This window comes from Hetaerina americana, unplaced genomic scaffold, assembly GCF_022747635.1.
Source record: "Hetaerina americana unplaced genomic scaffold, ioHetAmer1.1.p SCAF_10, whole genome shotgun sequence".
NCBI lineage: Eukaryota > Metazoa > Arthropoda > Insecta > Odonata > Calopterygidae > Hetaerina > Hetaerina americana.
The window spans coordinates 21,868,677-21,894,633 of NW_027286070.1; the positions used below are offsets into that span (position 1 = coordinate 21,868,677).

General features: G+C 35.5%; 1 protein-coding gene across 1 annotated transcript in view; it reads left to right on the plus strand.

The window, feature by feature from the left end:
• The window catches only part of Dcr-2 (Endoribonuclease Dcr-2), a 112,185-nt gene extending 87,476 nt beyond the window's left edge, over positions 1-24,709 (plus strand). The window contains exons 25-30 of the mRNA XM_071598442.1: positions 1,315-1,773; positions 8,134-8,338; positions 12,291-12,511; positions 15,543-15,711; positions 17,330-17,402; positions 24,293-24,709. Of these exons, the coding sequence (XP_071454543.1) occupies positions 1,315-1,773; positions 8,134-8,338; positions 12,291-12,511; positions 15,543-15,711; positions 17,330-17,402; positions 24,293-24,524 (1,359 nt within the window). The 3' untranslated portion in view covers positions 24,525-24,709. The remainder of the gene's footprint in view (positions 1-1,314; positions 1,774-8,133; positions 8,339-12,290; positions 12,512-15,542; positions 15,712-17,329; positions 17,403-24,292) is intronic.
• The last annotated feature ends 1,248 nt before the right edge of the window (positions 24,710-25,957 follow it).

Below are 25,957 nucleotides of genomic sequence, written 5' to 3' on the forward strand. Positions count from 1 at the left end.
ACTCGTGGATTTTGCACCATGATAATGCACCGTCGCACAGTGCTATCATTATTCGTAATTTTTTGACGAAAAATGCAACAAATGCCATCCAACAGCCACCGAATTCACCTGATTTGGCTCCCTGTGACTTCTTTCTGTTCAATCGAGTTAAAAAACCATTACGGGGAACGCGTTTTAGCAGCCGAGAGGAAGTAATGGAAAAATCGCAGGAAGCACTGATGGACATACCGAAAACCGAATATAAAAAATGTTTCGAGGATTGGATCAAGCGCTGGCATAAGTGTGTTGCAGTCGATGGGGATTACTTTGAAGGGGACAATATAGATTTAGATGAATAAACTTGTATTTTTAATTTTCTGAATAAATTCCGGGAAATTTTTGATCAAGGTAGTATTGTAAAGTTATTAAAGCATTGATTTATAGTGTTACAGATGGGGATAATGAGGACTCATTTACACAAAATCCATTGCATATATTTCATTATATTGATGAAATTAACAGTTTTGTCAATGTTACTTCGAGCATGCTACGGAATGAACAGGTTAAGGTAACTACATCATAATAGATACACCCTTAAGTTATTGTTCCCACATTACAACTGCAACTTTCCAAAGTTCATCCCTGGTTTGCTTGTGTTACTGGTTAGTACATTCAGAAGTTCCTTCCAAAATTTCCTACTCCTCTCTATATATTATTACTGATATTTCTGTAAACATTGGTTATCACTTTTTTCAATGGATATTTATCTTCATATTATATGCAAACACTAATACGTACACTGGTTCTGGTGTGGAAATTGGCATTCAAGAAAGTTGGCTTATGTAGAATCAGTTGTAATTTCAGTACATGGGTATTTTTCTGCTTTCAATTTACTAAAATTATAACCTTCACTACAAAATGGTAATAATATATCTTTGCACACCCCTATATATTAAAGTAAAATTCAAAGTGTCATTATAAAGAGACTTGGTGGAATGGCAATGAAATTTTGAAATTGTATTGTCATCAAAATTTTTTTATTATATAAGTTTAATGTATTTATTAGTTCTTAATATTCTGTTTTTAGATATTGATCATAAGATTTTCAAGAGATGTTCTTATTTTTAAAAAAAGGCCCCCCCCCAATCCCTCTCTTTACTTTTATTGTTAATACTTTGCAAAAGAGAGGTATGTAATTATATTGGGAAATATATTATCATTACAGCATGAAATATTTTGTGTGTCCATAAACTGATGTACTTGTTGAAAGTGAAGTATAGTATTATGCCTATAATATCTAAGTGTAATTCCTTTAAACATTCTGTATCCTCATAGCTGTCCATTCCAGAGAAAGAACGTCGTTCAGGACATTTGTCCAGAGACACCAAGAGTGACATTGTAAACTTTTTGAATGAGAGCCAAACAAACAACATGATAGGAAGCACATCAACCACATTGGAGGCTCTCTTGGGCACCCAGAGTGTCCCAGATAAGAGTGTGGCAGACTGTGTGGAAGCTTTGATTGGGGCTTGGCTTGTCAGCGGAGGAGGTGCAGCTGCCCTTCGCCTCCTGGGTTGGTTTGGCATCTTCCCCCATGGGAGAGAGGGGCCCGCTGGAACTTGGCAAGACCTAGTAGGAAAAGAGGCTCTGGACATGGGAAAAAGAGGTGTGATCAAGGACCAGACCGATTATGACATTATTGGAGGAGTCGTGGACTGGGGACCAAATGCTCAGGAAAACACCAACTCCATTCATAACCTTTCAGAAAAAATGAATGAAGTCATCTCAATTCGGGTAAGTGATCAAATTCGTTATTTACTGCTTGAGAGAATTTTATTCTCATTTGAAAACTAGCTGAAACATTTTACAGTCTCATTTGATAGAAGGTGATGTACTTTTCATCAATATGTCATATTTTTTTATGGTAAGTGTATCAATAAAAAAATTGATGTCTCTAGATCATGTAATTTTGTTGATTTTGTATGCTCTCGTCCTAAATGTTACCATAATTAGTGAATATTTTTTCGAGTGGAATTCTGTTAGATAATTACGGAATATCACGACTATCTTTGTATAGGGAGAATGTTCTAGGTATAGTTTATTTCCCCATGTGAAATAAATTAGTAATTTATTATTTTATTTATTTATTATTATTTCATTTTGATATTTTATAATAGTGAAGATATGCCACACAAAAACAAAAAAATGTATTCATACATTATTGAAAAATGGTTATGATAAAATCACTGCTTGTCGTACATTGGCAAAAAATATTCATTTGGATCAGAAATAAGTCTTGATTAAAAAAGATTTTAACCTAGATTTAAACATCTGATAAGAGTTGGTATTTTTTATGCCTGCTGGTAAATGATTATAAATGCCAGCATATGGGGATCTTTTTGAAACGAAGAAATAGAATGCTGTATTACAAGCACCCTCTTTCTTTTGTCTTGTGGCATAATAATGGATGCTCTCGTGTTGTTTTAATATACATGTTTTCTCGAATATGCACACATGCATGATATGTGTGCAAAAATGTTAAAAGTAATGATTCAATATTTATAAAATAAGGTCTACATGATTCTCTTTTTGGTATTTTGGCCATTTGTCTCATAACTCTTTTTTGCATGGTAAATACTTTCACAACACCCAGAATAATGAGGAAAATAATGGTATCCAAAGTGGTTGCTTCTATTATGCTTAGATGCTTCTTTATAATGGTCCAAACATTTTTTGTGTTTTTCCAATTTGAGTTTTCCAGGCCTGATTCAAATGTAGCATTAATTGATTCAAGCCATTTTAACCCTTGTGCTCGTAACCAACATTGTCTTTCATCCAGGGTGTTCGGGTACTCAACTACCATGTTTTTCATTCTTTGATTATCTCCATGGCTAAAATTTAATCCATCAAATTTTATTAATACATGGATATAAATACTGTGTGCCACATGTATTTTAGAATGATATAGACTTGTTCAGCTCAAACCCAAAACAGAGCAGCTTTATCCTTATCAAGACAATACCAGGTTTACACAATATATACCATCAAAACCAGCCAAATATGGTATTAAAAATTTGGTGGATTTGGAATGCCAACAATGCATATCCTTTGCAAGGCATTAATTACTCTAGGAAAACAACCAACTCTCAAGAGAAAACCCAGGGGGAAAGAGTAGTCAAAGAACCTGCGGTCCTGAAATTGAGGAAATAGTATAAAACCTTGTATAGCTAATTTTTTCAGTGCATTATTTTTTTTTAATTCTGGCTTTCATGGAAGTGAACAATTGTTGATAGTATTCAGAAAAACAAGCCATATACTTCAAAAGCAAAGGCACCAGACAGAGCAAGGAAGCTGTATTCCTTTGTATTTGGTCTTGGAGAAGCAATATGATCCATTTCAGTTGCCTACTGTCAGTTACATTGTTTGGATTGCTTCTATACTGGATCCCTGTTTGAGGATTGCATCATGAATTCATGATTCCACATTCGGTTGATGGTAATACTACAAGACGAGATAAAATTTAATTTTAAGCTTGAAACATAGGTCAATAAGATATAGTAGTCTTCCAAGGAATAGTTTCAATGTTCAAGATGAACTGGGAGGGTAGAAATAAAGTTGACGAAGAGAAATACCCTGAACATCCATCAACATCACAGTGTGATGGAAATGTGCAAAAAGTGAGAGATATACTCAACCCCGATCGATGCCTGGGTGTCAGAATGTAATCAGAAGAGTGAAATTTTCCAAAAAAGCCACAATGCATTGATTCTTATGGTCCCCAAGTTGCTGTCAAAAGAAGACTGCTTGTGTGGCAATCTTTTGTGATCTCTTAGATTGCAGTGTAGGTAACTGACTGTCCTGGTGTGTCACCGCCAAACTTCATTTTGTTCCGAATAATAAAAAGGACCTTGATGGGAAACCGTTTTGGAATTCCAGATAACATCAAAGAGGCCATGATAGATAGATAGAGGTCTTTATTAGGGCAAAATTGAGACCAAATGGTCCCTTCTTCTATTTAATCCATCATCGTATGTATATTATATTAGGCATAAAATTTATAATTACATGCCTACTTACACAAATACATAAAGTCAGACAGACATTCATTATGCACAGATTTGCTCATAAAAAATTAGATGTAATTTCTATAATAATATTATTTGCTTTATTAAGGGTAAGTCAACTATGTCTGCTGTTTTTCAGCTTGTTAATGACATTATCTTTGGTCTTGCCAATCAGAAACAAATTATTGGGATTTTCTATGACTTAACTAAGGCATTTGATACTGTAAACCATTGTATATTGTACAGTAAACTTTGCCAAATTGGAATCAATGGCAATGCTTTAGCTTGGATACAATCTTATTTAACAAATCGCAAGCAGGTAGTGCAACTAAATACTAATTGTAAGGGTGGTGCCAATCAGCATTACTCTGATGTTCTTACTTCAAATTGTGGAGTGCCCCAAGGTTCTATTCTCGGGCCACTATTATTTACTATTTTTATTAACGACCTAGCATCTCAACTGCATCAGAGCAAAGTGCTTTTATATGCTGACGATACTACTACCCTTAGTTTTGGTAATAAGACAGGTGAGGTAAATGATTTGGCACGTTCAACAGTAGCAGATATGAGTGGCTGGTGTAAAAGAAATAACTTAAAACTGAACGGAAATAAAACATGTTTTTTAAATTTCCATCATAAAATTAATCCTCCAGTAACAAGTCCTCTACTTAAGATTGATGCATCCACATCTATTCAGCAGTCTAGTTCTACAAAATTCTTAGGGTTAAAATTAAATGAAAACCTTGATTGGCAATATCATATTGAGGATTTAGTTAATAAAATGGCAACGGGAATATATATGATTCGTAAACTGGCTCCAACTACTTCATTAGAAATACTGAAATTAATATATTATGCCAAAATCCATTCTCACTTGGCTTATTGTGTTGTTTTATGGGGAAACACAAGTGCTGCTGCTAGGGCATTCTCTATGCAAAAAAGAGCTTTGAAAGTTATGGCAAACGTGTCCATCAGGTTTCCAGGAAAGCCATTATTTCTAAAATTTAATATAATGACACTACCAAGTATGTACATTTTTTACTGTGCATTATTTGTAAAAAAGAACCCTACTTTATTCTTACCAAACTCCACGGTTCATGCTTATTTGACCCGTGGGAGTGAAAACATACATATTTTACAACAATTATGTGCCAGAAGAGGTCCCCATCACTCAGCTTCGCTTATTTTTAACAAACTGCCTTTGAATATAAAACTTATTTCAAATATTAACGTTTTTAAGACAGAATTAAGGAAACTTCTACAGCCAAAGGGTTATTACAATGTAAATGAATTTTTATATAAGTTATGACAACATGTACGCTTTGATGTCTTGCCTGACAATGTTCTATGTCGCATGTATGACCTACAGAACAATAAAGATTATTATTATTATTATTATTATTATTATTTATATATACATACATCCATATATGCTTGCATATACATATATAAATTGAGTATACACCTAAACATACACACATACTCAAAGTAAATGACAGTGAAGAAAGAGAACAATGAAATAGGGAAAGTCATAAGTAAAGAATGAGGTCTGTGGGAAAAGCTATGGATAGCGTCGCATTGCCCACCTGGTATAAACCCACGCAGGAAAACACCCATGAAGAGAAGGGGAGTGTGAAAAACAAGCAAAAACTTGATGAATTAGAGGAAAGATACACATTCATTTTAACAATTATTTTTTAAGTAGGATATATGTTATTATGTTACTGAAATTGAAATGAATAAATTAATTATGTTGACAATATATGAAGAGTAATGAGAAACATAACATGAACTAAAAATGATGATGCAAAATGCCACTGTTTGAGATGAAAAAAGAAAAACCATTAAATACATACTACCTTGATCAAAAATTTCCCGGAATTTATTCAGAAAATTAAAAATACAAGTTTATTCATCTAAATCTATATTGTCCCCTTCAAAGTAATCCCCATCGACTGCAACACACTTATGCCAGCGCTTGATCCAATCCTCAAAACATTTTTTATATTCGGTTTTCGGTATGTCCATCAGTGCTTCCTGCGATTTTTCCATTACTTCCTCTCGGCTGCTAAAACGCGTTCCCCGTAATGGTTTTTTAACTCGATTGAACAGAAAGAAGTCACAGGGAGCCAAATCAGGTGAATTCGGTGGCTGTTGGAAGGTATTTGTTGCATTTTTCGTCAAAAAATTACGAATAATGATAGCACTGTGCGACGGTGCGTTATCATGGTGCAAAATCCACGAGTTTTCTGCCCACATTTCTGGTCTCTTTCGGCGAATTGCTTCACGCAAACATCTCATAACGCCCAAATAATACTCTTTGTTTACTGTCTGGCCTTCTGGCAAAAATTCATGATGCACTACACCGTTGTAATCCATGAAAACCGTCAGCATTGCCTTCTTTTTTGACTGAAAACGACGTGGTTTTTTTGGTCTCGGCTCATTTGGTGAACGCCATTCACTTGCCTGATGTCTGGATTGCGTGTCGTACTCATAAACCCACGTCTCGTCTCCAGTAATGATCCTTTTGATGAATGTGGGATCGGATTCAGCCTCGCAAATCATGTCTTTTGCGACGTCAACACGGTCTCTTTTTTGCATGAAATTGAGGTCTTTTGGCACCAACTTTGCTGCTACACGACGGAAACCCAAATCATTAACCACAATGTCTTGGGCGGATCCATAGGCAATGTTCAAGTCCTCCGCTATTTCTCTGATGGTTAATTTGCGGTTATTGACCAACATTTCTTTTACTTTATCAATTTTTTCACCGACTTTCGATGTCGATGGTCTGCCACTGCGTTCATCATCTTCGATTGACTCACGACCACTTCTGAACCGCTCGTGCCACTGGTAAACGACCGTTTTTTTTAGAGAATCGTTGCCGAAACACTTTTCCAACATTTCCAACGTCCGTGCGCCACTAAATCCGTTTTTTACGCAAAATTTAATACAAGTTCGTTGTTGCAAATTTAAATCCATTTCTGCAATTGTAAAAAATCGCTAACACACACAGAAATAGATGTACTCTTGGCTACGTAACTTTTGCAAATGTCAAGTTATGACACTAAGATTTAAAGGGAATATCAACAACAGATGTACCAATTTAACAAAAAAAAACAGAACTCAAATCGGAACGATGGGAGCGCCACACGGTGGTTATTCCGGGAACTTTTTGATCAAGGTAGTAGGTGATTAATATTTAATAATTGAATGTTATATCTTGAAAAGAGATTATAAATTAAAGTAAGTGGTTGTTGTAGTTCAGATATCACAATCACTTCAGCCTGGTGATAACGCACCTGTCATAATGACTGAAATCATATTTACTTTGTAGTTTCCCATATTATGCAGTAGCTTTCATGCACAGTAGAATCCAGTTATAAAGAGTTGGGCATGTAACAAGAATCTCTGTAAATATATAATACCCTACTGGAGCAATAGAGGATGTATTCTTGCAGGTCTCTAGTCTCACTCTACCAATCAGGGTTTTAATATTTGCTTTCGCATAAAAACTGCTGTAAGATCTGAAGTCTACTGCAAGATTCAGAAGCAGGCATACTCCTCAGTCCCAACTTAATGTGGATATGAACTTTTTTTGTTGTCCTTGAGCCAAAGAAAAAAAGCTTACAGAAATTTAACAATGCCTTTTAAAATAATGTAAAGACATATTTGAAATGTGTGCAGAAATACTTGGATGAATAAGGCCTAGGAATAATAGCATTAACATCTTTGGGCAAAGTAATTTATTTTTAAATCGAACCGGCATGCATACTAAAGCAGCTTTGACAAAGGTCTCGTGGCTTGTAACGTGCCAACTTACAACATGTTGCACTCAGGATAATATTTATGAATTTTCTGAATGAAAATGGCAATTCTAATGCACATTTACATATCATTGTTATGAAACCAAAGTACAAAATCATTATGTGGTTATTGAATTACTTGAATAAAGGCTACTACTGTATTTAGGCGAGGGAAAATGTACTTATGGTAGCATCAATTATTTCAATTGAATGAACTGTCTTGGATAGATGTAAGGCTTTTGGTGATCATTTCAATGTCTATTAATGTATCATTTATTTTTCAGGCCAATGGGAGTGGTCAGCATACATCTGGTACTGAGAATGCCATTGAAGCATTGCTGTTAGGTACTAATCAACTTGAGGAAAGTCTCCACTATAACTTTAAAAATAAAACTTTGTTGCTACAAGCTATAACTCATGCCAGTTATTTTCCCAATAAATTGACGGAGTGCTATCAAAGGTTGGAGTTCCTTGGAGATGCTGTTTTAGGTCAGTGCAAACAAATCCTTAGATAGTTTATTTTTAATATACAGGGTGCAGTGCTTTAATTGGGACAAGCACACGTTTCCTCGAATGAGATTTCCTTATCGGGTTTGCGAAACCTTTACGGGCATTATACTTAGTCATAATATTGTAAACAGTTTATCTGGGGTACCTGAAGAATCAAACTATTTTGAAGTATAACGCCCAGGGCGAACACGATAATAGTGGCTCTTTGATTGTACTTCGCACTTGTAAGTAACATCTTGGCCATTTTGACTGTTTACTAGATGCCCATAGTTTTCAAGAATTCTAATCGAAACCTCAAGTGGAACTGTGATATGGCGGGAAATTCAAATTGAAATTTGTCCAGATTTAAGCGTCGCACCCTGTATGATCATTCATTTACTTATGGTAAACTCTTGACTTAAGCAGAGGAAATTTTTTAGCAGTTTTAATCCAAAGTCCCTGTACATGCATGCATATTTTTTCATATAAAAATAATATTTTTTGTAATAATATAATAATGACTCAAAATACATATCTTTTTAGGTTGGTGGAATGTAAAGATGTATTCATAATTCAAAGCAAATCAACTGTTTTTTTTCTTGGAAATAATAACAATTTACTTAAAGATAGCTTCTTTTTTTGGAAGTTTTATTATGATTTGGTTTTGTATAAAAGTAATTAAATGTGTGTTAATATGTTTAAAAGTAACTCTATTAGAAATAACGTGAAATTCAGAGATATTTATGGTGGGGAATTTACAGAGATGCCCTTATTAATAGGGTCAATGAATTCTATGAAAAAAGGGTTATTATAATATCCTTATTTTGCCCATGTATGTAATTGCAAAAGCTTTCATTAACTGTCTACAGACATGAATAATTTAAAGTCATTTAAATCAGGATTGAAGTAACCTTGGTTTGGAATTTAATTGTGCATTGATTTGACACATATCTATATTATGTTCTTGAATACAATATTAGAAAAAAATAACTGTGCTTTCCACTTATTAGGGAAAATAGGAAGGTGTGAAGACTTTTTCATTCCTTGTGTATCTATTTTAAATTTTACCACTTCCAAAAATACTACCTTGAACAAAAAGTTCCCGGAATAACCACCGTGTGGCGCTCCCATCGTTCCGATTTGAGTTCTGTTTTTTTTTGTTAAATTGGTACATCTGTTGTTGATATTCCCTTTAAATCTTAGTGTCATAACTTGACATTTGCAAAAGTTACGTAGCCAAGAGTACATCTATCTCTGTGTGTGTTGGCGATTTTTTACAATTGCAGAAATGGATTTAAATTTGCAACAACGAACTTGTATTAAATTTTGCGTAAAAAACGGATTTAGTGGCACACGGACGTTGGAAATGTTGGAAAAGTGTTTCGGCAACGATTCTCTAAAAAAAACGGTCGTTTACCACTGGCACGAGCGGTTCAGAAGTGGTCGTGAGTCAATCGAAGATGATGAACGCAGTGGCAGACCATCGACATCGAAAGTCGGTGAAAAAATTGATAAAGTAAAAGAAATGTTGGTCAATAACCGCAAATTAACCATCAGAGAAATAGCGGAGGACTTGAACATTGCCTATGGATCCGCCCAAGACATTGTGGTTAATGATTTGGGTTTCCGTCGTGTAGCAGCAAAGTTGGTGCCAAAAGACCTCAATTTCATGCAATAAAGAGACCGTGTTGACGTCGCAAAAGACATGATTTGCGAGGCTGAATCCGATCCCACATTCATCAAAAGGATCATTACTGGAGACGAGACGTGGGTTTATGAGTACGACACGCAATCCAGACATCAGGCAAGTGAATGGCGTTCATAAAATGAGCCGAGACCAAAAAAACCACGTCGTTTTCAGTCAAAAAAGAAGGCAATGCTGACGGTTTTCATGGATTACAACGGTGTAGTGCATCATGAATTTTTGCCAGAAGGCCAGACAGTAAACAAAGAGTATTATTTGGGCGTTATGAGACGTTTGCGTGAAGCAATTCGCCGAAAGAGACCAGAAATGTGGGCAGAAAACTCGTGGATTTTGCACCATGATAACGCACCGTCGCACAGTGCTATCATTATTCGTAATTTTTTGACGAAAAATGCAACAAATACCATCCAACAGCCACCGAATTCACCTGATTTGGCTCCCTGTGACTTCTTTCTGTTCAATCGAGTTAAAAAACCATTACGGGGAACGCGTTTTAGCAGCCGAGAGGAAGTAATGGAAAAATCGCAGGAAGCACTGATGGACATACCGAAAACCGACCGTAACTTTTGCAAATGTCAAGTTATGACACTAAGATGTACAGGGAATATCAACAACAGATGTACCAATTTAACAAAAAAAACAGAACTCAAATCGGAACGATGGGAGCGCCACACGGTGGTTATTCCGGGAACTTTTTGATCAAGGTAGTATGTTGATTCATAGTGAAAAATACATACAGTTCCTATTATATTGATTGTATTTTAATTGACAGGTAAAACAGCATTGCAAATATAATGCTAACTATGTAATCATAAATATTTTCTTTTAACATTATTTATTTTAACCCCATATATATGCAATGCAAAATCCTAATTTTTTGTGCCTTGCATTTTGAAATGACAAGACCTCACTGTAATATAAAATGAAAGGTATTTACTAGAACTAATTACTAATAATTAATACTACTTCTCACACTTTTACTGGCATGCAAAACTTTTCTCTTAAAAAATATTTAACTAGGTAACTGCAATCTCATCACTTTTAGTCCATTATTTTTAATTTGCATCATTATATTCCGGTTAACTTTATTAAAATGGAGTTTTTATTAAAACTGATAAGCTAGCACTTAAACTCTAATGTTTACTGAGTATGTAATGTATCACAAATAATATTAAAAGTCCTTGGGAAAATGAAATTTTGTAAAGTAGAGACCATTTTTATTTTTCAACTTTGTCTCCTTTTAGTCTTATACATTTCAAGCAATCCTTCTACAATTTGTTGACCCCTTCAAAATTGATGTAATTGTGCCTACTTTGCAAAATATGCATTTTTTTCCACAATTATCTCCACTTTTGAATGAAATTTCCTTCCTGTCAGTTATATTTCCATGTTGAAAAATGGATTTTATTCTGAGGAGAGGCCAACTGTGGAGGAGGGATGAGTAATGAGTTCGAATCATAACTCCATCAAATTTGTACCCCAAAATGCATAGGAGTAAGTTGCTATGTTGTCGTGATGGAAAAAGCCAATTGTGGGCCAGTTGTGGACACCATCTTGTATTCTTTCACTCAAGGGGCCTATAACATTAGCAATCTCACATGCCTCCTCTCTTCTAAACTAGGCCAGCCATCACCTTACAATGGATTTTATCTATGATTTATGAAGTAGTGATCTCAAGGGAGGGGCCAGAACTTTCAGAATACCTAATGCATATATGGCCGCCTAAAAATTTTGAAACTACTTATAAACCATTCTGATTGATTGTTCAGATTCACCAAAATGTTTATCAAGTTTCTCCTGCATCTTCTGGAATGATTTTCCTTTAATAAAATAATGTTTGATCAACGGATGAAATTCTCTTTCATCCAGCTTTTGGAAATCGCTCAACTTACTCAATTCAAACTAATGCTAAATGTAGGGGAACAGACTTATCTGACCAACACTTGATGTGTATTCCTTCAAGAGATACCTCGTGCAAATAAATTAAATTTAGTATCAGTGATGCCATCTCTACACAGACTTTTCAGACTTCCCTCATAGTTAACATTTGTTGCATAATAAATTTAGCAATCGAATTTTCACTATCTGGTAATGCTATTGTGTGGTACTTATTATTGATATTTATTGTTCTGTAAATTTCATCTGTTAGAGGTGTAACATTAATAGGTTCAAAGAATTTAACATCACTGAGAGGATATGCTTTAGATTTATGTGCTAACTTGATTTCTCATGTGCGTCTTATTCCAGATTTCTTAATCACTTGCCACATATATGAGACTGGAGGGAAGCTCAACCCAGGGCAGTTGACAGATTTACGTTCTGCCCTTGTAAACAATATCACCTTTGCTTCATTGGTTGTACGCCATGGACTTCACCGCCATCTCCTTTACCTGTCCCCCAGCCTCATGGAAGCCATTGACTCATTTGTGGAGTTCCAACTTCAGCGAGGCAATGTGGTAACCGAGGACGTAAGTTTCTGATGTCACAGAAAAATAATAACCACCTCTCTTGCTGTAAATATTCATAAATTACTACCTTGACATAATTGAAATTGTTGAGTCGTTACTCAGCAAATGATGGTGATTCCTTATTCTCCTCATTTTACATCTAATCCTGCATTTTCAATTTGAATGAACTGGCTTCTACATTATATTATTTCATTTATCCCTTTGAATATCTTAAGTAATCTGTTAGTGGAAGTGGTTCATCCTATGTTTAGTTTCTTCAAACTAGAGTTCGAAAAAAGCTTTTGATAATGCCCTACAATCTTAATTTTTGGTGGTTGAAACTATTGAACAACTAGTGCTGGGTTAGTAACAGCTAGTATGCATGAATGTTGAAATTTTAAGAATATTTCGGTTAATAGTCATGGAGCAAATTCCCCATGTTTGGAACCCTCCAATGAAAATGTTTACGTTCATTTTATTTTATACCATATAAAATATAAGTACCAAGTGAAAGGTAGTGCCACAATTATGTCAGTAGTCTTCCAGCATCCATCTTTTAATTCATTAGCGTCATTTCTCCTTGGGAATCCAAACGTTGCTTGTACACAATATGCAGTTGTATCACATGTTTTGGGGTACTGATGTGGAAACTCATAGATTATTAAATTAAGAGGTCTGTTCAAAAAGTATCACGAATTTTGTTTTGTTTCTTGTTTCAAAAAGTATTTATTTAGTCCCCTTCAAAGTAATCCCCATTAGATATTATATGCATGTGTCAATGTTTTCTCCAATCCTCGAAGCACTTCAAATAATTATTTTTTGTGATCTTGTTCAGCTCCTTCTTTGATGCCGTCTTTATATCGTCAATCATAGCGTAGGGTCGTCCTTTCATGGGCCTCTTTAGTTTCGGGAACAAGAAAAAGTCACTGGGGGCCATGTCTGGGGAATACGGTGGCTGCAGCACCTTGGTGTGTTGTTTTTGGCCAAAAATTCACCCGCAAGTAACGATGTGTGAGCAGGGGCATTTTCTTGGTGCAAAAGCCAAAATTTTGTTCTTCCACAAATCCGGGCTTTTTGGCGGACTTCTTTGCACAAATTGCACATAACTTGCAGGTAATATTCCTTATTAACCATTCAACCGAACTTGGCGCACCTTTTTCGTTCTTGGCTCATGCTGCAGCTTCCATTGGGATGATTGAGCTTTAGTTTCCACACCATAACCATAAACCTATGATTTGTCACCAGTTATGACCCTCTGGAGTGAATTTGAGTCATCGCAGAAAGAGTCATTAGCAATGTTAATGCGTTGCTGTTTTTGGTCAAAATTGATCAATTTTGGTACGAATTTTGCGGCAACCCGTGTCATGCCCTAATCATTGGTAAAAATCGAATGGCACGAGCCAATCGATATGTTTAGGTCCTCAGCAACTTCTCTACCAGTGCTTTGACGACTAGCCAATGCTATTTTCCTCACTTCATCAATGTTTTCGTCTGTCCTTGACATGCTCAGGTGTCCTGCACACCCTTTGTCATTCACGTCTTCTCAGCCCTTTGAGAACATTTTGTACCCACAATAAACCTTGCTTCGGTCCAAGGTATATACCATATACCATAGGTCCATATGCCAAGGTCAACATTCAGAATGTGTCCGCACTCTTAATTTTTTCACACAAAATTTGATACGGATTCCTTGATCCAGTTTTTGGAGCCGGCAAAAATCGAAGACAAGCCAAAACACGTCCCAGCAAAACAGCTGTCAAAAATTAACGGAACATGCAAAATGGCCAAACTTTTCGGCGTAGCAGAGAGACATAAGTACCTTAAATAATGCCACGAAAAATCAAAAATCAAATATAATTAACCCACGGAAAACCAAAATTCGGGATACTTTTTGGACAGACCTCATATGGGTTATCTATGATTGCTTTCACGTTGAATTATTGGAATATTAAGACAAATGATCAGTTCATTTTCAAATTTTTACATAGTAAAAATAATCCCCCAGTGATCATAACACTGGGGAAGCTGGCATGTTGAGTGGGCTGCATTACGAAGTGGTGAGAATTTTTTGTAAACAACTATAACTTCAAGTCACAGTGAACACATTCGCTTAATCAAAAAACAGTCAATCTGGGAATCTATGTGATTTCCCTTGTATACACCTAATAACTTTTTTCTGGCAATAAATTACTTTTTGTACTGGGAGGGGGCACAAAAAACTTGGGGGGACACAAAAGACAATAGTATAAGATACACGAAAATGAAAGTTTGAAAAAATCAATGGTTGATAGAACATCAGAAGAAATTGAACTCAGTTTAGAACCTCAAACCCTATAATATTGAGCTTAATTAGAAATTAAATGCATTAGTAAATTAACAAATAAACAAAATAAGTTTGATATTAATGTTCACCGGGTCTAAAATTTGTGGCAGTAGTTAGAAACAGATGCTTCTGCCGGCTCAGGGGATTTTATGAAGCAATAAATAGTTGGTGACACTTAATAAAAGTTTTTTTAGATTTAATATAAAAATGAATGGGATAATATGATGTTATGGGTGTTTAAAAACTTTTTTCAAAATGCCCTCCCATACATTAAAGTGGCACATGAAAGTGCCATTTCTGTAGAAATTCCCCCGGTTACTTTCATACAATCAAGTGAATGCTTCCTCTAGGGATGAAAACTATTTCTTCAGTCTTATCAAATTTATGTTATGTTTAAAAAGTAATATGTTCATAAGAACACCGATACTATCTAGGACCTCAGATACTTGCATAAAATCAGATTTTATATAAAATTGGACAATATAATTAATTTTGTAATTAATATTCTAAATAATAAGGTTTAATTTTTTTTGGATCCTCAATGATTTGAAAGGCATACATTATTTTAGTCCCTTCAACTTGAAACATCAAAGTTTTATGGAATTAATTTTACTTTGTGTGAAATTTAAACTTGCTTTTGTCTCTGAATAGTGTGAACTTTATTTTCCTGTATATGGAGGACAACGTGTGGATTTGGAATTTAATCTCATGGATTCATAATTCTCTTAGTGTTTAGTTCTGATGGAAGAGGAAGAATGTTGCTTGGCAGAATCCGTGGAAGTTCCAAAGGCCCTAGGAGATATTATGGAGTCGTTGGCTGGTGCTATATTCCTTGATTCTGGACTCTCTCTCACAGCTGTATGGCAGGTCTTCTACCCAATGATGAAAAATGAAATAGGTGAGTTCTTATATTCTCACAACTTATTTTTATCATATTTCATTCTCATAGGTCTGAATCTTGAGTGTTATCCAATACAGTAATGATTTCAAGGGAATGATAAGATGTCAAAAATTAGTTTAAGTATGAATGTCAATTATAGGTAAAACATGAAAAATGTACTTGTCTTTTAATTTTAATACAAGGAGACCTAGTCTTTCACAGCATACCCTTACTCATGCTCCACTCTTTCATTATACAGTTCATTATAAATTTTTACATAAGGCATTAGGCATCTGCCTTGAGACTTCGAACCATAAATCCATTGATGTTGTTTATAGATAAATTTAAATTTCCACTAAAGAAGTGGAGAATCTATGCTGAAGGGTCAACCTATGTATGTGTTAAACTTTTTTAAGTCAATTATAAACTTCTCCACTGACCATCATTACAACTTTATCGTTCATGTTGTGTTTGACAAACTTGAAACGATTGTATTTTGTTATGGTTTTGGATCTCCTGTTGTTTATCCTACACTTACCCTGACTCGATCTACTTTCCACTTTTACTATAAAACTTTAAAAAATAATTTCATTTTCATGAAGTTTTTCCATGGCATTTTATTGCCCCCAGTCTGTCAAAATTCGTTTTACCGTATATTTATTTTAAAATACCCAACAAACTCATAGCATTACCTCACAAACACATCATGATATTTTTTAGCATAACTACTCCCAACTCCTTCATTTCTTTTTGTCAACCACTGATTTCTAATCTCCCATTACTATCAGGTGTTTTCTTATTTGGACATTCTTATATGACACCCTACAAACTAATAGCCAATAGTTCACACCCTCGTTTCAGGATGTATATAAAAGGCTACTTATTGATTTCCTGTATTGATCATTTTTGTAACTAAAACATTGTGAGGCAGAAGGGAATTTATTACTTTTCAAAAGAAAATGGGTATCCTTTATGAAAAAAATCTATTCAATGTATGTTCATCCACATATTCACATGAAGTTATCTGCTTTTTTTGAATAACTAACTGATTTTTTGCAATCTTGCTGAAGTTTGGAAGATTGAAGCTAGTTTCTTATTCGTTTGCAAAGTATTTTATTTATAATGAAACACTACATAGTTTCCATTGTCATTCATAATTTTATGCAGTGTTAAAAGGTGTGTAATCTAACTGTGATAGCTCAATACTGTACCCCCAACATGAATGTATTTCGACTCGTATATAAATTGTAAAACTTCCATCCTCCTGTGCACACTCACAAGCTATTTCCGCACTTTTACCTCTCAATAAGGGATATTCATACAACTAACATTGATAGCTTTAGTGCCTTTGAATTTCATCAGGTTTTACTATTATTAGCACAAGTTCACCCTTTTCTGTAAAATAATTTGATTCTTTGATATTCATTCACCATAACTTTGACATAAAATAAAGGTCAAAGGATGGAAATTATTTGCCCTTTAATTTTTGTTAATCTATCAGGAACGGTCAAAAAATTTGAATTTAATCACCTCTCCTGAAAAAAATCTATGCAAGAATTAATGATCATATTTCATTATTATGAGGATTAAAATAAGTTATCCAACCCAAGTTTAATGGCTCTTCTCTATATTTCAGAGGCCTTCACGAAAAAGGTTCCAAAGCAGCCTGTGAGAGAATTGTTGGAAACAAATGCCAAGGTTCAATTCATGTAAGTAAATTCCAATTAAAAAATGTTCTCAACTTGGTATATAATGGGGATCTATTAAAATAGCCTGAGTTGTTCTTAATTATCTTGAACTATCGCTTCTGCTTTAATCATATGATTCTGGTAAAAGTAACCAAATTGAGAACTCACATTTCATCAAATGCTTCTCCTGCTTCATATTGACTAAAAGCGAAGCTACTTATGGGAGGGTAGTTCCAGAAGTACCCGACCCAACAGAAGACACAAAGATTTTGGAAAAAAATTTATTTTGTTTTCAGCATAATTTCCTTTCATCTCTATACACTCTTCCCTGCAATGTTCAATAAGTTTGATACGCTTTTTATAATAAGAACTGTCTTGCTCCTCAAAATAGCTATTAACCGCTGACATCACTTCTTCATCGCTGGAAAATCTTTGACCACCAAGCCATGTTTTCAAGTTTGCGAACAGAAAATTATCTGAGGGGGCTAAATCTGGTGAATGAGGTAGCAATTCAAACTTAAATTCATGAATTTTGGCCATTGCAATAATGGATTTGTGAGCTGGTGCATTGTCTTGATGAAACAGCACTTTCTTCTCAGCCAAATGCGGCCGCTTTTGCTTGATTTCTTCGCTTAAACATTGCAGTAAGTTCGCATAATACTCGCCATTAATAGTTTTTCCTCTATCACGATAGTCAATGAAAATTATCCCTCGCGTATCCCAAAAAACCAACGCCATGACCTTGCCTGCAGATGAAACAGTCTTCGCCTCCTTGGAGTCGGTTCTCCCTTTTAAATCCATTGTTTTGATTGTACTTTTGTCTGTGGTGCGAAGTAATATGGAAGAGCACAAAAATTCTGCTTTGTTGCTGTGAAACTTTGCCTAACACTCAATTGAAACATCTTCACAACACTGGTTTTGCTCGAGTGTGAGAAAATGAATCTTGCACAGAGCTTTCTCATGTCCAAATTTGCAGTCAATATGTGATGTACCGCACTTTTTGAAATGCTTATTCTTATGGCTCCCACACTTTCAGTCGACGATCATCCAGTATAACTTTGTGGATTTTCTTCACCGTTTCTGGAGTCATCACGTCATTTGGGCAACCAATGTAATGCTCGTCTTCACAGCTTGTATGGCCTTGTTTAAAATCTACTACCCAATATTTTACTGTTTTAAATGAAGGAACAGACTCACTCAGAGTAGAATCTAGTTCAGCTTTTATATTGGTTGGGCTGAGGCTCTCAAATTAAAGTATTGTATCACAACAACGACCAATTTTCTCCATTTTCACAAATTCACTGAAAACGTTCTCTCTTGATGGCTGCCAAACAAATACTAAACAACATTGCGTCTTCAAACTTGAAATATATGCTGTATAGATTGTGTTTTTACGAATACAGTGATAGTTTTCAAATAACTTCCACCATCTGTAGGTCAGGCAGGGTACTTATGGGACCACCTTCGTATGATTGCCAATTAATTCAGTATCCAAATAAAGTATTACTGGACCAGAAAAATTATAATGTTTAATTGAACTTTGAAGTATATAAATTTCGTGAGTTGAAAAATACTACATGAGCAAATTGAGTAGCTTCAGGCGTGATGTGGTGGAAGTAGAACATAGTGAATGATGAACTGATCGTAGCACTTTTCCACTTAATAAAATTTTTGTTTTATGACCGGGTTTTTGATGATGCAATACATCAAAACCCAGTTGTAAAATAAAAATTTTATCAAGTGGAAAAGTGCCATGATCAGTTATTCATACTATAAGATAATTTAATTTAACTAATGCAAAGAAATGCAGCACACAGCTAAAGTTGTTCTCAGGATCATTAATGAAAGGACAGAGAGTAGGGCAAATGATTACTTGGAGGATGATCAGTTTGGGTTTAGGAAGGGGAGAGGTACGCGTGATGCCATTGCAGTAGTGAGATTATTAATCGAGAGGAATATAGAACACAACCAGGAGGTATTTGCCTGTTTCGTAGATTTCGAAAAAGCGTTTGACAGAGTGAATTGGGAAAAACTAATGAGTATATTGCAGAAAATAGGAATAGATTGGAGGGGTGGGAGGCTAATCCGCAACCTGTACATGCCTCAGACTGCTCAGGTGCGAGTGGGAAATGGGGAGTCCGGTTGGGCAGTGTTAGGAAGAGGTGTAAGGCAGGGTTGCCCATTATCACCGTTGCTGTTCTACCTATATGCGGAGGAAATGATTAGAGAGGCATGGGAAGAACTGGAGGTAGGAATGAAAGTCGGTGGGGAATTCGTAAAATCAGTTAGGTTCGCAAATGACCAAGCTTAAGTTATTCAGTCAGCCCAGGGGTTGCAAGCATTGCTGAATGAATTGGAAATTCAGTGCGGCAAATATGGGATGAGAGTCAATTTTAATGAAACAAAGGTTATGCGATTTTCCAGAAAGAAAAAGGCCAAGCTAAACATAAAATAAAAGGGCAAAAACTAGAGCAGGTAGAAGGGTTTACGTGTCTCGAAAGTTTTTTGGACCAATACAGTCAAAGTAGTAGGGACTTAAGGAGAAGAATTGCGCTAGGCAAAGAGGCTTTCACAAGGAGGAGGGAGTTGATGACAGGGTCATTGAGTAAGGATATTAAGAAAAGACTCATAAAAACTTTGATATGGAGCGTAGCTATGTACGGCGCAGAAACTTGGTCATTGAAGCAGGAGGATAGACGTAGACTGGAGGCATTTGAAATGTGGGTGTGGAGAAGAATGGAGAAGGTGAAATGGACCGAGAAGAAAACAAATGAGGAAGTACTTGGGCAAAGGGAAGGGTTTGTTGGGAGGAATTCTATGGAGGCAGGAAAAGTGGATGAAGGGGGTGTTGACCGGCAGTGGGATGTTGAAGACTGTAATAGAGGGGAGAATGGTAGGCAAACGAGGAAAGGGCAGGAACAGGATTGGGATGTTAGATGTGATGAAGGGAGGAAGGAAGTACTCAGACTGAAGAGGGACGTGATGTAGAGTTGTTTGCTGGATTGTGTTTTGTTTACAGTAAAAAAATATTGATTTGGTAGTTGTGTCCATCCAAAAACCTATCTTAACCGGTAGATTACCTTATAATAATAATAATAATAATGCAAAGAAAATGGACTGATATCTTTGCATTAAAAAATAAAATATTTCATCCCAGTAATTAAATACCGTTTCCTTGTGCATTGGAAATATAATGTATGCCCCTGTGGTGTCTAATTTAAAACAGTCTTAAAACCCCAATGCAATGATGCATTCAAACCGTAGGCTTAAATGAGGATAGGTGGACATAGGGCGTGTTCCAAAAGTAATGCAAATTACAAACTAAATTAATGCTAATAAAAATTGCAAATTTTTTACCACCATGAGATCACTTATCTTACTTTGAAAGTCAACATTGTTCAGTGAACATTGTCCTTAAATATTTTTATAGATTAAATTACATGTCATTAGCCACAAATCTTGAGGCAAGAGTCGGAAAATGGGATATCACGCTGTGGCAAATAGATGATCTATTAGACAACTGACATTAGTTAATCAGTGCTCTGCTGCACTATTACAGAAGTTTTTAGCCAAGGAAATGGCATTATAATTTGCAGCCTTTTAGAATGAGAGAATCATCCTCTTGAATGATGACTTATTCAATTATATAATGATAATATCAAGCATGGAAAAAAACTGTGGCCCATCACTTAGACATAATTGTCTCCAAGTTTCAATGTATGGGTAACTGGTGAATGCATCTGTGCAAATTCTTGAGCTTTGACTTCATATCTTCAATCAAGTTTTGTATATGCCGCATCAGCCTAAATACAAGTCTAATTATTTAAGTATTGAAACTGTCCAAGTATTTAGTAGGAAAAGCAGCAGTTATATCCTATGATGCCCGTGACCCGCAAAGCCTTTTAGTATTGTTCATTGCGTTCGCGAAGGATGAAATTTTTCCAGATGGCAACCTGCATGTGATAAATTTTTCCCTACAATTGCTTCCAAATTTTTTTGTAACAATTTTGAATGCTCCTAATCTCATAAATTTATCCAAAGACCCCAGATTTCAGATAAATATTAATGATTATTGTCCTATCAGTTGTTTCTGTGTTATCCTGTTTTTATTAAGATTCATAATTCGGGGTACTCAGCAGCCAGGGAATTCGTAAAAAAAAATCAGGGAAATCGCTGCGACAGAGAATTGCTTGGGAATTGATGGATATTCTGTAGAAACCACAGTAGTTTTTCAAAAACAAACTTTTTCAATTGAAAAGAAAATTTTGAAAATATGGCTTCTAAGGGTAAATAGTATTGTGCAATCTTTAAATGTTAATGTGGGGAGATTATATAACTCACATGGTATTTTAATTATGCCATTAGTAGCTACTTGCTTCCGTTTGGTTGTTCAATTCTGTACTAAGATCTCTGAATACCCAGTAAAGGGGTTTCTTTTGGGAAGAATATGTTAAGTAGAGGAAAGAAAAAAGTTATCTTATTTATAGGTGAAATGCTGATGTTTTCAATATTTCTTTCATGGATTTTGTGTTATTGTGTGTTTATGGATTTTGATTCTATAGGATGTTGTAATTTTTAAGATTCTCCAAGCAGCAGCAGTCATTGCCTTTGCCATGGGAGATGTAGTACGAGCTCGTATGCTTAAGCCTTCCTCGTTTCATCTACTTTTTTTATTCTGTGCACTTTCTTTTTGTCGTTGTGTTGGTTTTTCATGAATTTATCATTGCCGGCCTTGGTGGTGGCAGGGTAATGTCCTTGTCTGTCAATCTAAGGGATGCCACTTCGATTCCTGCCTGGGTGGGTTTTCCTCCCCCTAGGGCTTGGGTGTTTAATCGTTTCCATTGTTTTTACTGTAAATAGTCCGATGTAAAGGCCAAAAAGTGCTGTGTTCAGACGGTCAAATAAATGAATCATTCATTCTTTTCAACATGGTGTGTAACTGAATTATGCTCTTTCATATTTTTTCAGTTTCAGTATTGAACCATTTATTTTTGTTTTTTTTTATTTTTGGGTTCCTTACTGAACCCATATTTCATAGAAAAACATTTCTCGAGGTATTTAAGCATCAGGTGATGAATTATTAAAGCCACTCACCCCCTGAAGAGTGAAATATAGGTTTCAAGCCATGCCTATGTGCAGCATTGAAATAAGAACATATCGTCATCCTTTTTTCTTACAAGAATGTTTTAAATAGATACATAAATAGAGTATCGTCAAATATTTTCAGCATTTAACTTGCTTTAAGAAACTGTTACAACAAAACTGTACAGTATTAAGGGTTTTGTGAGGATGATAATGAAATGATTCTTTTACGAATATATGATGCATTATTATTCTTTAACCTATTTAAAAATCATGCTGTTATTAAATTTGTTGAAATGTCCATACCTGCTTTCTCAAAAGAGCAGAGTTAGTTTTACAGTCATATGAATCGATTTTGGCATTAAACGACAGAAACCAAGGAACTGTGGAAGACTTATGATGAAATTATCAGCATTTTTATTTGAGTAAGATTTGACTAATGGGATTGATTAAGCATTATATATCTCATTACCTTGAAATAATGCCTACATGGTGGTGGAAAATGTACCTATCTCTCTAGTTAAGTTCTATTTGTGTATTAACGTACATTAATCATCAATTTCTAATCATCGAGGAACTACTGTCATGTTTAGAAAGAAGTATGAAGTAAAAAAAGAATCGCTTGATACTTATGGCCAACATTGAAGCTGAACATTAAATAGCAGTAGAGGACACTCTCAATTGCACTTCTCCATGGTTATGACCACAAGGTAGTTCATAGCTGATGAAAGTATGCTTACTACTTCAATGGTATCAGGTTCAATCCTGATCGGGAAATGTGAAGACTCAGAGGAATAGATGGGGGGAAGGAGGTTTGGTTGTGGTTCTGTGGAAGTGGGGAAAGAGGATAGAGGTTTATGAGGAAGAGGGTGCAGGTTGGGATACTGGAAGGCTCAAGGAGGATGAGGGAGACAGAAAAGTAGTAAGGTGGTAGAAGAATGTTTGGGTTAAGGGCCACTAATAATTTAGTTTGAGTGAGATATCAAGGAGTGGGAAGAGAAAAGGGTTTTGGTTGATCAGCTTATTCTTTGTGTAGTTTTACTTAATCTCTAATTGTTTGAGTGCATTCATCCTCATTCTTTCCTTTCCTCATGTAGAATTTCCAGGATGTGGTCCACTTCTTCCAGGTGTTTGGCAAAGTGCAACTGGTCTCAATGCCCTTCATTTAGCTGTATTTATGCTCTTTAACTCTTCTTTTAAATGATCTCCCAATTTATTTTAGCTTGACTACGATTCACTAAAGATCTCAGAGATTTGATATTGTGAAATGATGCTTTGAGTTTATCTTACAGGAATTTATGGGCTATCCTCTGTGATATCCCCAATACTGTGCCATTTCGCTCCTTCTTTTTGATTTTGGTGTCCCCAATTTGTTGTATAAATGATTTTGAACTCTGAAGGAATATTTCTTGATGAGCAAATATGTACTTGGTCATCTGTTTACTATAACCATTTTTTTCCCATGATGTGTTGGATAGTTTCACTCTCTCAATTGGAATTTGTGTCAGATAGCTGAATGATCAATAGCTTATTAAAGAGGAAATGAAAGGAAGCTAGTTTCTGTGAAAAATTGTGGCGTGAGCTGGCATGGATTACATAATTTGTGCTGAAAGTTTCCCTAAAAGTATTGTGCAAAGATGAGCAAAAAGCAAAATCTGTAGTGTGAATTCCATTTGAATCTTATTTTCTGTGGTATATTATGAGTCTTAATGATTTTCTACTCCTACCATAATGCCTAATTAGCTCTGGGGAAACTCCTACCCTAATTCCTAATTAGCTCTGGGGAAGCGGAGAGTGTTTATTTTAACTAAGAACTTCATAATTTTCAGGCCTTCTGAGGAAGTGAAACCTGCTGTTGTGGGTGATGAAGTGCAAAAATCTGGGGTTGTCAAAGCAATAGTTATGGTTCCTGTAAAGATTACTGACCCAGCCCGTGGTCAAGAAAGGACCTTTTTTGGCTTTGGAGAAAATAAATCCTTGGCAAAACGTGCAGCTGCGAAGTTAGCTCTTCGTGCTATGGGTAAAGGTAACAACCCAGTATACACCCAGGGTGAGATATGAGTATGACAAAGCAGCAAATTACAGGTATATTATGGAAATCATTGTTATAAAATTAATAGGGCCATTTTATTCAAAATAAAAAGAAAAATGCATTTATGAAGTTCTGTGGATGAAAAAAATTTTTAATAAATAATATTTAAAATTACTTCACTCTTAATATATTTATTTACTTGGGTTTTTATAATAATAGGAAAACCTCAATATTGCCAGGTTAAAAATTTGGGTCATGAATCGCAATGCCACTTTATCTATTCATTAAAACCCTCACAAAATTGACCTTACAAGTAATAAATTTTGTACTTTTCCCTGTATGTGAGGCAAGTACTTTCAAAATTTAGTAAAGTAAATAAATCTGGTCTGAGTCCATTGGTTTACTACATAAGCTGTGGTGAGATTCTCTTTCATTATTACCTTCTATTGAATCAGCACTATGCTCGTGCTTTTGTATTTCCTTTCAGGACTCTTCTAAATAATACATGCATCTTATTTCCAAATTCATTCCTTTGGAGAAATAAGTCATGCCAATATTAGAACTGCTTCAGAAAATATGCCATTAGAATATGAGCTGATATGCTATCTGGCGGCCATGATGCGGAGAATAGCCCCGTCCACTAGCGGTGCTAGTTGCTTGAGACCCAATTACCCATCTGTGCTGTACAGATCGTCGAGCTGTACATATTGTTCCAATCATGTTAGTTTCTGGTGTCCTTGTTTTTTTTTACTGTTTGTCAAAATTGGATATTGACAAAATCACGGAGCAATAAATCAACGTCAAGTTTTTTGGTAAAGTGTGGTAAAAGTTATCAAGAAATTACTGAAATGTTGACAGCTGTTTACGGTGATAATGCTCTGTAGAAAACTTCCGTTTTCAAGAGGATTAAGGATTTTAAAGATGGCCAACAAGACACCACAGATAATGCAAGGCCGGGATGACCTTGAACCACCTGTGTTGATGACAACATTGATCGTGTGCAGTCCCTTGTCCTTACCATTCGTCGAAAAACTGTCCGAATGATAGCTGATGAACTGAATTTAGGAAAATCAACAGTGCACACTATTTTAACCGAACATGATGGATGGATCCTTCATCATGACAATGGACCTGCAGATTCAGCATTGATTGTTTGCCAGTTTCTGGCAAAAAATTTAATCACCATCCTTGAACATCCTTATTTGCCAGAATTTGCTCCCTGCAACTTTTTGCTATTCCCAAAATGCAAAATTGTGATGAATGGACATCCCTGGGAAGATGTGTACACAATAAAGCAAGAAATGATGAGAAAACTAAAAAGCCTAACTGCCGAGGACTTCCAAGGTTACTTTAGACAGTGGAAAAGAAGATGGAATAAGTGCATAGCAATGAATGGAGAGTACTTTGAAGGGGTCAAAATCGATGTGGACTAAATTTTGCTAAATAAAGTTTTTATGGCCTC